Below are 15,136 nucleotides of genomic sequence, written 5' to 3'. Positions count from 1 at the left end.
CCCCCCCGCCCAAGCTTAAAAGGCGCTGAGAACTAGCTCCTGTTTAGGATTGTGCTCCTGAGGCGGAAGCCGGGAGCATTACTTGTGTTTTAAAAAAAATTTGAGTGTCACTTGTATTCTGTGTTCTTAACCTACCTTATCTTGGCTCATTCTTGGGGCATTAACCAATCCCTTGTCTTCCCGCACAGCGGATCGTTACGCTGTTGCGGACTTGCCAAACAAACATTTGCTGACGCCATTGCCGGCGTGCACCAAGGCCATGCCCCTTCGAGGCCACACACCCCTAACGCCTCCCCCTACTTTCAAATATGTGCACTTGGCGGAAGCGCAGCGGACGAGCGCAGAGGGCGCGCCTAAGGCAAGCCCGTCTGCGCCCGTCTGCGCCCGTCTGCGCCCGTCCGCGCCAGGACGAGCCAAGTGCCAGACACCCTGGAGTTTTCTTCTCAATTAAGGATAGCATACTCCAGAGACTCCCTGCTCCAATTAAACCGGCCCCTCCAGCCTTCATGCACCCATAGTGTTAAAGGTGAGAGCTCTTGTGCCCATTGTCCTCATTGCTCATTTAAACTTACTTCAGCAATTACATGTCAGATCCCTCTGACAAACATTAATATGGCCTTACTAAATTGCAGATCCCTGCCTAAACACTCGCAAGAAATCCATATGCTGCTAGAAGAGGAGCGATTGGATATTTTGTTTCTCACTGAAACATGGCTCGCCCCTGACTCAGACTCGGATATTGTACAATACAACGTTGTCAGGCAAATACAGGCATCTCAAAACAGTGCCATTAAGTTCAACATGCTTCATCCTGCTTGAATTTCTTTAGTGTGATGTAGTTTACAGGCTTTAAGAATGATGTAGTTCAAAATTGTATCATGCTAAACAAACACAACGATGAGGTGGGTAAAACGAGTGAATGCTTCTACTGTATACTTTAAAGTGCAACATAATAATGTCCTTCAATGTAAAAAGATTTGAGAATTCCAAGCCACTCTGACTTGAAGGGGAGTAGGAAATCTTCAGATTAGACAAAATCAAAAACTTACAGACTTTGTTTCTCCTTGTGTCTAGAATTTGTGAGATATATAATAAATAGCCTTAGAACAAATTAGAAATTCTAAATTACATAATACCTTGCTTTTCTGATCTGATATGTACTCTGGGATGTACTACTTCACCGACTAAACCCTCTCCTTTTGTTATTCCCCACCCCTTAGAAAATGAATGCCGTTTTACTCTAATCGTTTACATTTGCTACCTTTAAGTGTATTAATGGTGTGATGTCATTTGAGAGGGATTACATCAGCAAAGCTGCCCTGCACACTTGTGACATGGTACCTGCTCATCTTAATCCAACACTGCTCTCCAACCAAATACACTGTATGTCTCTCTTGCCCACTCTCTTCCTCTTCCACCCCTTGGTGACCATCCATTTACTTGTCTCTTTCGTCAGCCTTATTTGCAGTGTGTAGTGTTGCTGTTCCTCCTGCGCTATTTGGAGATGAAGAACTGCGGGAGAGCTACCAGGGTTGACCCTTTTTTCAGGTAAGTGAACTACTTGTCCCCAACTCAGCCATCCCCACCACTCTCTCCCCAGCCCCATCCCCTGGCCCCCCACCCCCAGGATGCTATTACAGTATCAGCATCATTAGCTAACATGCACTAACTTTTTAGCTGCTCTATCCCTAGCTAGCTATGGCCCCAGTTTGTCTTCTGACTACAGGTGCAGAGATAAATCACTTGGCGCTCAACACTTCCTAGATGCCTGCAATGATATGAGCCCCTGGGGACTGGAGGCTTGGCGACGGCAGCCATAGCCGCCTACAACATGACAAGAACTTGTATCCATCCTCTCGGGGAAAATGCTTGGTGTCTGATATTTCTAATGTAGCACTGATGTGTGTTGCCTGATTATCTATTGTGATTGTCTATGATACCATTAAAAATAGAATATTTCTGTGTATTCGGGGTGGAATCCCCTGAACACCCTTTTTTCAAAATATTTTTAAATGCATATCAAAGGCAATATCCTATTTTTAATTCAAAAAACACAATTTCATTTAGCCAAATATTAGTATTGTGTATGTAGATTAAGGTACACCTTTTTTAAGATTCAATTTTTATTTATTAACTTTTGTTAATATGCAACCTGAAGCAGACATACCCACTTTAAAAGGAAGGTAAGCAGTGAATTGTTATTGTTATTTTACTTTTGTAAGGCGCACAGCTACCCTAGAGTTTCCCAGCACCACTTTAAAAGAGCCAAAAGAGAAGAAAAGGAATCTACATGTTAAATAGCCAAGTTTTTATTCCCCTCTGGGAAATTTCATAAGAGGGTTCACTTCGGAGTCCTGCCGAAAGGGAGTTCCATAAAGAAGGACCCAGGTGGGAAAAAGAGCGATCACCCATACGCACTAGTGTTGTCCTAGGAATAATAAACTTAGCCTGAGTGCACAGGAAGGTACATAGGGGTGAACAAGAGTCATCAGGTAGGGAGGTGCCTTCCCAGATTTTATCTTAAACATAAGACTCAAAGCCGTAAACTTAATGCGGCACTCAATCCTGAGCCAATGGAGGTCTCGAAGTGATCCAGAGATAAAAGCAGCCTCGCCACAGCATTCTGTACTAACTGCAGCTTGCGTAAAACTTCCTTAGAGGCACCCAAACACAAAATGTTACTGTAGTCCAGCCTAGAGGTGATGTGCGCCTGGACCACAGTACGTTGGGCGGAAGGAAGCAACATCCAAGAGATTTTTTTTTAGCCTTCTAAGGATTGTAAAGCAGGTAGAGGCTACTCTCACTGCTTGCTGCTTCTTGGACTATTGGTCATCAATTAAGACGCCCAAATTATGGACTTGATGTTTAGGTTGAGGTACTGGACCCATTTCAGTGGGCCAGTTTTGTGGACCCCACAGATCTTTATTTTTGCCCACAATCAGCACCTCAGTTTTCTCGCTGTTGAGTTTAACAGGTTGGTATGCATCCAGCCTGTAATATTCCTCAAACCGGCCTGAAGTAGAGAGGGTTTAAACGCCCCATCAGCAGAGAGGGAGAAGACAATCTGGGTGTCGTTGGGGTATGAAAAAAGAGACAACCCAGCTTCCTCTGCAATCAGCGCCATAGGCCTAACATAGATGTTAAATAATAGAGGGCTGAGAATAGAGCCTTGAGGAACCCCATACGGTGAATTGTGGAGTCTCGGAGCACGCTATTGGCGAAAAAACCTGAAACATGCCATTTGTCAAGAAGTCAGCAAGCCATTTGGGTGCTCTATTGTTGCAGGGATTCTGCTTTTGCACAGAACTATGCGCAGGAGACCAGGACCTCAGAGAATTGTGGTGTACCAGAAAACTCCCCTCAGAATCCAGAACCCCTTATCCGACTAGCTTAGTATCCCATTTGTTAACCTAGATCTAGCTAGGTGGTCCCAATGTATAGACAAACCAGAACAAGCGACTTAGATATTTCTCAGGAGTGGTGGGAATCTGAAATACCTGTTCGTACTTATTTATTAGTCCACAACGGAATAATACAGACACGGTATAGTTTAAAGAGTTTATTTTATAAACCTCGCGTCCTAAGATGCAGTACTTTGGCTAACACTAGCAGACTAACAATACAGATCAGAATCATGAGCATTATTACAATACCATATAGAATGAAAGGAGCAATCATACTATTAATGACAGTGGTATACGGCCACACTCCTTTCACTATAATCTAATACATTATTATTATTAGACTATTAGAAGGTCTCTTAGGCTAACAGGGGGGACCCCATACCGTATAGATCAGCTTAGTAGAATCACATCAAAGGATCAGCTCTCACAGCATGCATCAGCTCTTCTTGTTCGAATGAATGTAAAACCAAACTGTTCTGCAATATTAAAGACGCTTGTCCTTCAAACATTGGCAGCTGTATGCATGATATGTCTAACAAGTGTCTACGATCAATCTAAACACAACACTCTGTACCTTCTAGTGACCTAGACGCGTTCTTTGCATGATGTAGAGACCAAGGGCACATTTCACGGTTAAGAATGTATAACAACCGTTTGTTATTCTGTAAGGCAAAGACGAGTCAGCATTTTACAAAATGAATAACACATAACAACAGTGTCGTGTGCAGCGCAGCAGAAACAACAAGCTTGCTTGTTAACTATGATCTCGGTTATGCTAACTTAGTGTTGTAAATAGGGCGTGGCTTAGTCCATCTCACACCCCCCCATGATCGGAGCACTAACCAATAATCCGATAATAAAAAAAAATGTTCGTTTAAAAAATGAAAAAATGATGTGATAAAAGGTAAGCAAAATTTCGTAGAAATTTAACAATTCTGGATGCAAGCTGCATTGACAATGTCAATCAGTCAATCCATGAAGGTATATGCACCGCAAAAGTATCAGCCATCCAGTTGAGCAAGTGAAAGGAACATACATGTTCGTTAATTATCGGAGCATCCAGCACCATGATAGGACAACTGTCAGTCTCCTCAATATAACTCCTTTCAAGGAAATCAATAGCTGCCTCTCCGATATCCCAGTTTCCACGGACTCCGTGTGCCGCACCCAAAGCCATAAACGCGACACCAGAACAGTCGAATTCATGAGCCACTAAGGGACACATTAGTTCATCAAAATCCGGGTCAGGCGACGCCAAGTTTGACAGGCCCAAGTCCAGAGCCCATTGGAAGGGACAAGCTAGGCAATGAAAAACAGGTTGCACACACGTAAAAAAGGGAAACCGGAAAGACAATCCATACTTGACGCTTAATACCGCCAGTGGTAAGGTGCCGTAGAAATCAAGCATCCGGCTACGAAGATGGAGCAAGCGCAGCATTCTGTCTTGCAGCTCCCGGTGTGCAGCCATAGCGAAGAGCGCAAATCAACAAGAGGATCCCAACCACCAAAGCGAGGAGCAAGGGGAACCCTCCGAAGACACTCGAAAAAATAGAATGTAAAAATGCGGGGATCACACCAAAAACAGTCTGGAAAGATGTCACGAGGCCGGAGCCCACAATTTTAAAAAAATGAACAAGGCCAGTCGTAGACGAAGCATTAAAGATAGTTTGAATCAAAGTTCCAAAATGGAGGGGGAGGTCAGTATTTAAAAGAGCTTGTACCTCAGTGCCTGTGTTTGCATCATTAAGAAGAAATGTTTCACGGGATGAAGTTAATGCAACCTCTTTTTTAGACAAAAGAGCCCTTATTCTGCTCATCCTATTGAACTCTGCGTTCAAGGTTGGAATCGCTGGCCAGATGGATATATCGAGTCGGCCTTGCGGGGGTGGGAAAAGGACGTTATTACAGCAAACTACTTTTTGTGAAACAGTCACTATGTAAGGAATACCCACTAGCATCCCACTGCAAGCTTCACTATTTAAAAGCAAATAACTACCGTTGGCAAGCAGCTTAAAAGAAGACGTTATAACTGGCATTGGAATCCCCTTTAGGACACAAGCTAAATTAGGAGCGTGTATATTGCAAGCGCCATGTTATTGTATATGTCTGCAAACAACAGAGTGATCAGGAGCGGAACTGCATTCTTCACCTTTTAAGTAAACTTCCTTGCCATCCCTCACGCATCTGTAAGTGAACGGAAGTGACCAAACTTCATGCAGAAACGCATCACCAAGTTGTTCGTATCTGCCGATAGCATAATGTTTCATGCACGAACTAAACTTGAACAAACTGAACGGTAAAGTTACCAATCCGTGAACTAACCACACGGCTGAATTTAACTCAGCTACAGAAAAAGGTAAAGGTTCTAATTTTTCAATGTGCAGCAATGCATAAGTAGCATCTTTCATGGACATGAACTGCTGTTTGTCAGTCAAATTAAACGGAAGGAACAACGATGAAATATTCATGTAATCCCAAGGGACTTTCCCTGCCTTTAACGTTTGCAATGTCCATGCAAACTGCATTATTGAACGCAATTGATTTTGACCATGATACAACACAGATACATCATCTTGCACAATGTCTACGACAGAAGAAATGATATTATCTAATGTATAAATTCTTGAAGACAACGTATTAATACTATTATCTATCACAGCCAATACTTTTTCCATATTGGCCTGGTCAATAGCACGTAGTCTAGAAGCAGCCTCAATTTGCGACAACTTCCAAACTTCATTGTAAATAGCATAAGCCCATCGTTTAGACCTACCATTAACAGGACCCTTAATGAAATCATTCAAATCTTTTTTTTCATTTAAACGTGACAAATGAAGTTTAACTGAAGTTAAGGTGGAATGTTGCAGCCATGACTGACATAACTTACCTACAGAGTAGGTAGTCACCGTGTGTGAAGATGTGAAACGAGGGTCAACCCTAAGTTGTGTATACCCCGGGGTCAAATCTAGAAATCGACGTTGACAGGAATCTGAGCTTGTTTGCCATACCAGCCAACCCTCAGGATTCAATGTTGAAATATTGAAGGTTAGAACAGTTATGTGGGGAGCGCGTAACCCGCGCTCCACTCCCAGACGCACTGCGTATTGAGGATACCAGATCCAACCAATTTTACTCCATTAAATCTTGCTCAACATTCATCCAGTTTTGTCCATAAAGTTTATCATGCGTTTTTCTTCTCCCATTTATCCACATATGTCTCATCATGCATTTGGAATGCTTTTCATATTGACGTGTGCCCATCCAGGCCTCTTCGGAAATATGATCCAAATACAAAAGTAGTTCAGTGCAGCATTTCTTTATTCAGAACCCAATGCATTTCGGGCTGATTTCCAGCCCTTCGTCAGGGGTAGCTAGAAGTCAACAATTACAAAGATTATCATTAATATTTTGTGCCTTTTGAAAAATCGCATAAATCGTAATTTAATCTTGCGCGTGTGACATTTTGTGCTCAAACCAACACTTCCCATTGAGTCAGATTAATTGAATTACATGAATTTATCTAATGTTTGAACCCCATGTCCTACTACCTCAAGTTACTCTCTTATACAAACACAGTAGAGTATCGAAACTAAACCACGTGTCATTATCTATTTCCCTGCCACTCTCCTTCCTTTCTCCCAACGGGTGCATGCCATTTAGATAAACCCTCGTAAATTAAGTGAACAGAAATGTTGCGCATTGCACGTTCTGCTTAAATCTAAATCCTGAAATCAGTGCGTACCTGCTTACACCATTTCGTTCTCCCTACTCGGCGTTCACCACCGGCTGATTAGTTCTCCTCGTATAACAATCACGTAGTCACGGCTCGCTTTTAAAACAAGCATACTCCACCCCCTTCATGTGTTACTAATTAGTCACCTGACGCCCAGAACATTACTCTCAAACTACAATTCCCATATTGCATTTCATCCCCCCAATGAAGACAGTGCTGTCGCTGAATACAAAATCTAAACTGTTGTGCATTTACACAAAATGTTGCAGATTTCTACTTTTGGTGCAATCAAAGTCTGTGTTTCCTTTCTCGTTGCCTCGATATTCCAATGCTGCTGTGAACTTGCTGTTACATCGTATGTGTAGTCTTTGGTCGAGAACCATCCTTCGTCTTTTAACTTGCTTAATCTTCGGGTGCAAACCAACAAAGGGCAATTAAATTTAAACAACGTGGGGGGTGGTATGCACTCCGTGTTTTTCGCTCATTTTTTAATCAGTGATATTTTAAACATACTTTTGCTGTTGCGTGCAGAACTGGGATATGCATTGCCCTGAATGCATCCAAAATTAGAACAATTATGTGGGGAGCGCGTAACCCGCGCTCCACTCCCAGACGCACTGAGTATTGAGGATACCACATCCAACCAATTTTACTCCATTAAATCTTGCTCAACATTCATCCAGTTTTGTCCATAAAGTTTATCATGCGTTTTTCTTCTCCCATTTATCCACATATGTCTCATCATGCATTTGGAATGCTTCTCATATTGACGTGTGCCCATCCAGGCCTCTTCGGAAATATGATCCAAATACAAAAGTAGTTCAGTGCAGCATTTCTTTATTCAGAACCCAATGCATTTCGGGCTGATTTCCAGCCCTTCGTCAGGGGTAACTAGAAGTCAACAATTACAAAGATTATCATTAATATTTTGTGCCTTTTGAAAAATCGCATAAATCGTAATTTAATCTTGCGCGTGTGACATTTTGTGCTCAAACCAACACTTCCCATTGAATATTGAAGGTGCCATTGGAAACAAGCGACTGCAACCCAGTAAGGGACAGATATGAGTGATTTTCCCAACCAGGATAAGCACCCAGATCAGGGATCGCGGGGGAAATTAATTTTTTAGATATAGCCAATCCAAAACAGGTTGTCTGAAAAATAGATGAATTTAAAAATAAAATATGGTTAGGGATAAGACAGGCACGATGCAAAGCTTCTGTTCCTTGTACCTGCCACGGTTTAGTTCCCCAAACCGATTTAGGATCGATAGTAGCTTTCCATACGTCATAACCTCCAATAGCCAATTCCTCCATAAAGGCTTTGGAATATAATAATTTGGTGTGTGTCAGTCTGACTTTAGAAGAGGCTTCTTCAGCTACCTTAAAGTAAAAAGATTCAGGGGTTGACACACTAAAATCCGAAAAGTATGTGAATTTTTTCAATAAAGTGGCAGAGCTGCCAGGCATAGGGACAGGACAATGTTCCCATTGTGTGAAATTAACAACATTTCTGAAAGTATTTGCTCTGTGTAGGAAATGTGTGCCATAATGTTATAAACAAAACTGCTCCTCATAGTTTGCAGTATTTTAATACAGATCTTCAGCATCAAATGCAGCATAATATTTTAAATCAGAAAACAGTGCTTCTATTGCTTGTACATCCCAATCATCTGAGCGGATGTTTTGTTTAACTACATCACCCATAGAAACACGAAAAACAGTTGGCACATTAATAACTTCGGTGGGACCATGAATTTGAAAGTTCACCGCATCCCAAGCAATCCCATCACGTACAGGCCAGGCGGTGATGTTCACAAATGTCTGGTCTCTTTTCATGATGTGTGATGAGGAATGGGGGGCCAAAGTTCCATCAATTAATTGAATTGCAGAACGTTCATTCAGGTAGTGTCAAATTGATAAGTCTAAAAAACACTACCACAAAGCCAATTGTCATGAATAAAAAAATACAAATCAGCACCAACCAGATGTAAGTCCAAGGTGCAACCAAAAAATGTCTCTTGAACCAGGCAAAACATATAGAGATTTTGGAAGGGACAGTGGAAGTCAATGATTCAGTTTCAAAGGAAGAACGTGACTGGGTAACTGTTGTTGTATTTAAAAGGGGCAAAGCGACTTCCGTAGGATAAGCATACTCAGGATCAGCGGGCAAACCACCAGCAGTAGGTGGCGGATCATTAACTGTGATCATCTCAATGGAAACCTCAGGCACGATGATAGAGGGTGGCACCACAACAGAGTTTCTCAGCATTGAAGGGCAGGAAACCGAAGGAGTCATACTATGGAGAATCGGCCACCCTGTGTAACTTGACATTTTCAATTGAAATGTACCTTTTTTCTTTGAGACCAGGAAGTGGTGGTAAAACAACTGTACGTGTACCCAATACTCCAAGCACTGGGACTGGTGCACGATAAGAGGGGCCAAACTCCTTCTTGTTCTCCACCTTCTCACGGACCAGATCACCAACTCGAGGTAGCCAGCCGACCACCGGAATCAGGAGCGCTTCTTCTGATGCAGAGGGCACGTGTTCTTTTGCCAGAGTGTCTCTTGCTTCTTGTAGATTCTGCAATACAGCACAGTGGTCATCCATGTCAAAAGGGGCGGCAGCCGCCGCCATGTCTAGACCGTCAAGGTCCGGAACAAACATTCTCACCCCAAAGAGCATCATGTAAGGGGTCCTCCCACCCAGAGACCTTCTAGGGAGATTATTAAGTGCACATTGGACGTCATACAAGTGGGCAAGCCAGTTCCGGCCTGTACCTAACACCTTGGCTGTCAACGATTGCTTTAGGTCACGGTTCATCCGTTCCACAACACTATTGCCCTCAGGCCGGTATGGAGACGAAAATTTGACTTGGACCCCCAAACTTCTCATAGCCTCTTTGTAAGCCTTAGAGGCGAACGCCGGGCCCTGATCAGAGTGAAGGGTACCACACGCAAAGCTCCCTATAAAGACACGCAATGCTTTGATGACAGTCCTGGCATCAGCACTCCTTTGTGGCCACACCCACAGAAAACGTGTGCACGAGTCTACTGCAACCAAGATGTACTTGTACGCAGTATCAGAGGTAAAAGGACCGCAGTGATCTAAATAAACACACGCTAGTGGTTGATTAGATATATGCAGCTGTGTCGGAGGTGGACGCGCAACAGAAGAAGGTTTGATCTGCTGGCAAATGTCACAATTAAGTACATAAGCCCGCGCTTGTTTATACAAACCGTACCACCAGTAACTTTGCTGCAACAGAGAGACAGTCGCTGACACTCCAGCATGCGCAGACGCAACACCTTCGTGGGCAGCTGATATCAAATTTGGTCTGCAGTCCGCGTTGGGGATTAATCTATCACCAACGTCGTTAATCCTCACTAATGGGACGTTATCAGGACTTAAGTGATAATGGTATCGGGAAGGGAAACCTCTAGGGAAGTTCGTCCCTGTCTCAGAAGCAGCAATAGCTGCTAAGATGTCTGCATCAATCTTAGATTTTGATCTTGTAACTGCTGCTACTAAATATGTCGCCACTGCTGTTTTAGCTGCCTCGTCAGCCAAACTGTTACCGACAGCATGGACACCAACTCGTTGGTGACCAAGAGTGTGAATTACATCCACAAGTGGCAAACTCCCTTTGAGTTCTGACACTCGAGCCCAAATTGTTTTATGCTTTACTGAGCAACCTTTGGAATCACGAAAACCATTCATAATCCAAAAAAGTATATTGTCGTTGTAAGATTGAACACAGTAGTAAGAGTCACTCACTATAACAGTAGTGACTCTGTGATCAGCAAACTCAAGTGCTAGCACCAGAGCACGTAGCTCCGCCAGTTGCGCGGTACAATCACCCAATGACTGCGTATGCACTGCATCAGATTTGAACTCTCCATTCACGAAAGTACCGACTACAATTGCGCAAGCCGCTGAATAAGCGTGCCTTGATCCAGTTGCGGGTTGCGCCGACCCGTCAGTGTATATGACACAATGGTATTCCTCGATAGGGCGCAATGACTGTGGAGCTGGATGAACGAATTCATACTCCAAACTCTCTTGAGTCTGCAACGCTGCGTCAAAAATGTATTCGACGTCAGGCGAAGCTAAGGAGGTCGCCCATTGTATCCACCTTGGATGCAAAGCCTTAGAATTTGGTACACTAGCCTTAGTGACTGCTTCAAGAGCAGGAAACGGTGTTACCACCAGTATGCGTTTTCCTTGTGATAGCGCTCGTTCTTTCAGGATCGCCATCTGAACTGCTGTCAAGACTTTTTCAGCAGTGGAAAATCGCAGCTCAGCCGAAGTGTACCGATGAGATTTGTAAGCAATGGGGACAGTGTCACCCTCATTGAAGTACGTGAAACCTTCCGCGCCTGGAACAATTCTAATGACCAGTTTGGTGTGGTTGTCACGAGTTTTTAGATATTTAGCTGTAAGAAGATCAGTTTGCAATGTATATAATGCCAACGTGTGCTCTGGCAGCAAGCAAGATCTGGTATAAGTTGGTTGTATCAAGGCATAAAGTGTCTTGATACGCTGGGCATAATCAGGAATGTAGGATCGACCGAAATTCAGAAAACCCAGCAAGGATTGCATTTTTGTCAGTGTCGTAGGGATACGAAGGTTCGCGCATTTCTCAAGGAACTGCGGTGCCAGGCCTCGACCTTCATTATTGAGTTCGTACCCCAAGAACAACACTGTAAATTCCGCAATGTGCGACTTCTTAAAGTTAAACTTGTAACCGAAGTCTGCAAACATAGTCACTATGTTATCCACACGAGCAAGATGTGGAAGCAACTCGTCGTCTGTCAGATAGATGTCATCGACATACGAGTATGCTTCCGGGTCTACCATCTCTAAGAGAGAGACCACGCGAGCGGCAAAAACTCCAGGGCTGTTTTTATAGCCCATCGGGAGCCTCTTGAACAATTTTTGTTTACCACCCGAGGTAAATGCTGTCCACTCATAACTAAGAAGGGCCAGATTATGGCAATAAAAGCCATTGGATAAGTCGAGCGTAGTTTTGAAACGTTTTCTCACAAGACTATCTACGAGAGCCGAACTATGAGTATTCTGTACCGCACACGTCCGACAATGTGAGTTTAAATGCCGGTAATCCAAAACTAGGCGGTACGACCTGTCAGGCTTCGTTACAGTGAATAAAGGATTATTCATGGGTGACACACATGTCTCAATTACTCCTTCATATTCCAATTGTTCAAGGATTGACGCGACGTGAGGTCTAGCCTCGCGACACATGGGATATTGGGGTTGAGGCTGGGGATCGGATCGCTATGGAATCTCGTGATTGGGAGAACATTTATCCCAGCCAACCTGATTATGATATAACGCAGGCGCAAGCACCTGCGCCCACTCCCCGGCCAACCTAGTAGACTCCTCCGTGGGCACTGCGTGCCCAAAGGAAGGAAGTATAACTTCCTCGCCCCTAGGGGCGTCCAAAATGAAAGCCGGAGGCCAATCTTTCTCCGCCAAAAGAATATCATATGTGGTGGTAAGATTATCCCAAAAAACCCCTTTAATTTTGCGTTGTATGTCACCCTCAATATTAAGGACTATTTCAAATAATCTTTCTGGGGGGGCTACGCGAGTATCAGCAGTTTCAACTGTCACATATATGTCAGTTGCTGTCGCCTCCAGAAACGGACGCAATGCTTCCCGCACTACTGTAACCTCCGCCGCGCTGTCTAGCAGCGTTAGTGCCCATGTCAGGTTCCGAAGCTGTGTCCTGACCATCTGAGGCATATCTCGCTGAGATAGCAGCAACTTTCTTTTTCTGAAACGGTGGACGCGGTCTGGCAGCGTCTTCTTGCTTGCCTTTACCGTCAGTCTGGCGGGGCTGGTCTCGACCCTGAGTGCCCCGTCCTCTTCCTCGATCTCCACCACCAGAGTGCGAAGTCGATGTTTCCTGTGAAGAACGAGGAGAGCGTTGTTCAGAAACCTGAAACCTATCAGGTGACTTAATACGAGTACGATCGCGCAAATCATAAGTGCGTTCACTATACGACTGAACTGGTGAGGCAGGACGAGAAACCTGTTTCTGTTGCTGCTTCTCTTGTTTTTGGCTCGCCAACTTTGTTTAGGAAAGTTGGGCTTCTCGTCTTTTGTAGACGAACTCACCTTAGTTTGTTGCACTACATCTGGAATTTTGATGGTGGGTTTTACACCCAAGGCACTACGTCCAACCATCCTGTAGGCTTTCGCAATAATTTTTGCGAATTGCCGAGGCTTGTCTTCATCAGCCAGAAGCTCCAGCATATTGCCAACTTGGAACTGCATGGCATCTCCTTTGAGGTTGCCCATTACCATGGAACAAACCACATCGAAACTGTCGACAAGCCTCATTCCCAACTCAATAGCTGCCTCCGCACCATGACTTTCTTGAACTTTCTTGATGACGGAGGGTAGTACAGCCATAGACGGAGTGCCGTAGCACTTCGAATATGTCGCATCAAAGATCTTGCCCCAATTGTCACAATCAACAATCTCAGGGACCAGGTCTTTCGGCAAAGTAATGGTGAGTATCCTGTGCTTATCCACAGGTGTAGTGTTTGGAAACACGGCTTCTAATTGATCAAATTTTTCTGCAAGCCAGTAAGGAAATTCATCCTTACTGAGGGGGCGCTTGCCGACAACCGCGTTAACCATAACAGGGCTTATCACCACCGCGTGATGGTGATCTGCCCCGTGTCCAGCCACCGCAGGTGCTCCCACCTGAACTGTGCGTGACACATACTGCACTAAAGCCCTATGGACCGTAATCAGGGCAGTGTGTAGTGTTCGTAAATCACCCACTCCCACCGTTAGGTAGCGTGGGTGCGGAGTATATCCGGCCAGTACCGGCCATGTAGCCCCTGCAATTGACAACGGGCCCATTCTCGCCGATACGACCTCATGGGGGAGGGCGCCATTAAACCAAATCGTATGCTGCCAGGCAGTAATAGGAATTTCCAGAGTTCGATATGGGGCATAAGCCGCAGGTACAGCCGAGGCTGTATATTCGTGGAACAAATTATCGTCTGTATCCACCTCCGCAAAGGTCACCCATGAGTAAAACAACTCATACGGATAGGTGGTATCAGCACTGACCACAAAGACTACGGACATCCCGTCATCAGGTACCCCATACGCCCTCAGATGAGCGCGCAGGGGAACCCTACTATGAGCGGGAATATTAACCGCCATAAGGACTCCCTAAAGAAGAACAACGATTAACACAGTAGCACTTGGGCTCAAAAATTATAACCTTTTTAATTTTCAAGCTTGATAGAACCTTTAGTCTAAACCTAGGTAGGTTAAACCGTCACTCAAGTTTTCCGGAAACGAGAGCGAGGGTTGTTGTGGACTAAAACCAGCACTACTAAAGCGTCTCAGACGTTAAGACCAAACGTTAGGTGCGCCATGTTTTGCACAGAACTATGCGCAGGAGACCAGGACCTCAGAGAATTGTGGTGTACCAGAAAACTCCCCTCAGAACCCAGAACCCCTTATCCGACTAGCTTAGTATCCCATTCGTTAACCTAGATCTAGCTAGGTGGTCCCAATGTATAGACAAACCAGAACAAGCGACTTAGATATTTCTCAGGAGTGGTGGGAATCTGAAATACCTGTTTGTACTTATTTATTAGTCCACAACGGAATAATACAGACACGGTAAAGTTTAAAGAGTTTATTTTATAAACCTCGCGTCCTAAGATGCAGTACTTTGGCTAACACTAGCAGACTAACAATACAGATCAGAATCATGAGCATTATTACAATACCATATAGAATGAAAGGAGCAATCATACTATTAATGACAGTGGTATACGGCCACACTCCTTTCACTATAATCTAATACATTATTATTATTAGACTATTAAAAGGTCTCTTAGGCTAACAGGGGGGGCCCCATACCGTATAGATAAGCTTAGTAGAATCACATCAAAGGATCAGCTCTCACAGCATGCATCAGCTCTTCTTGTTCGAATGAAT

The 15,136-nt window shown here is 44.1% G+C and overlaps 1 protein-coding gene across 1 annotated transcript in view; it reads left to right on the top strand.

The window, feature by feature from the left end:
• Positions 1 to 15,136, top strand: part of LOC146810320 (cholesterol transporter ABCA5-like) — a 1,540,893-nt gene that overhangs the window by 1,137,424 nt on the left and 388,333 nt on the right. Inside the window, exon 28 of the mRNA XM_085617316.1 lies at positions 1,457 to 1,548. Coding sequence (XP_085473442.1) covers positions 1,457 to 1,548 — 92 coding nt within the window. The remainder of the gene's footprint in view (positions 1 to 1,456; positions 1,549 to 15,136) is intronic.

The sequence above is a fragment of the Triturus cristatus genome, chromosome 7 (genome assembly GCF_964204655.1).
Source record: "Triturus cristatus chromosome 7, aTriCri1.1, whole genome shotgun sequence".
In the NCBI taxonomy this organism is placed as follows: Eukaryota; Metazoa; Chordata; class Amphibia; order Caudata; family Salamandridae; genus Triturus; species Triturus cristatus.
The sequence above is the reverse complement of the archived record's forward strand: the minus strand, read 5'-3'. Positions and strand labels throughout refer to the sequence as shown.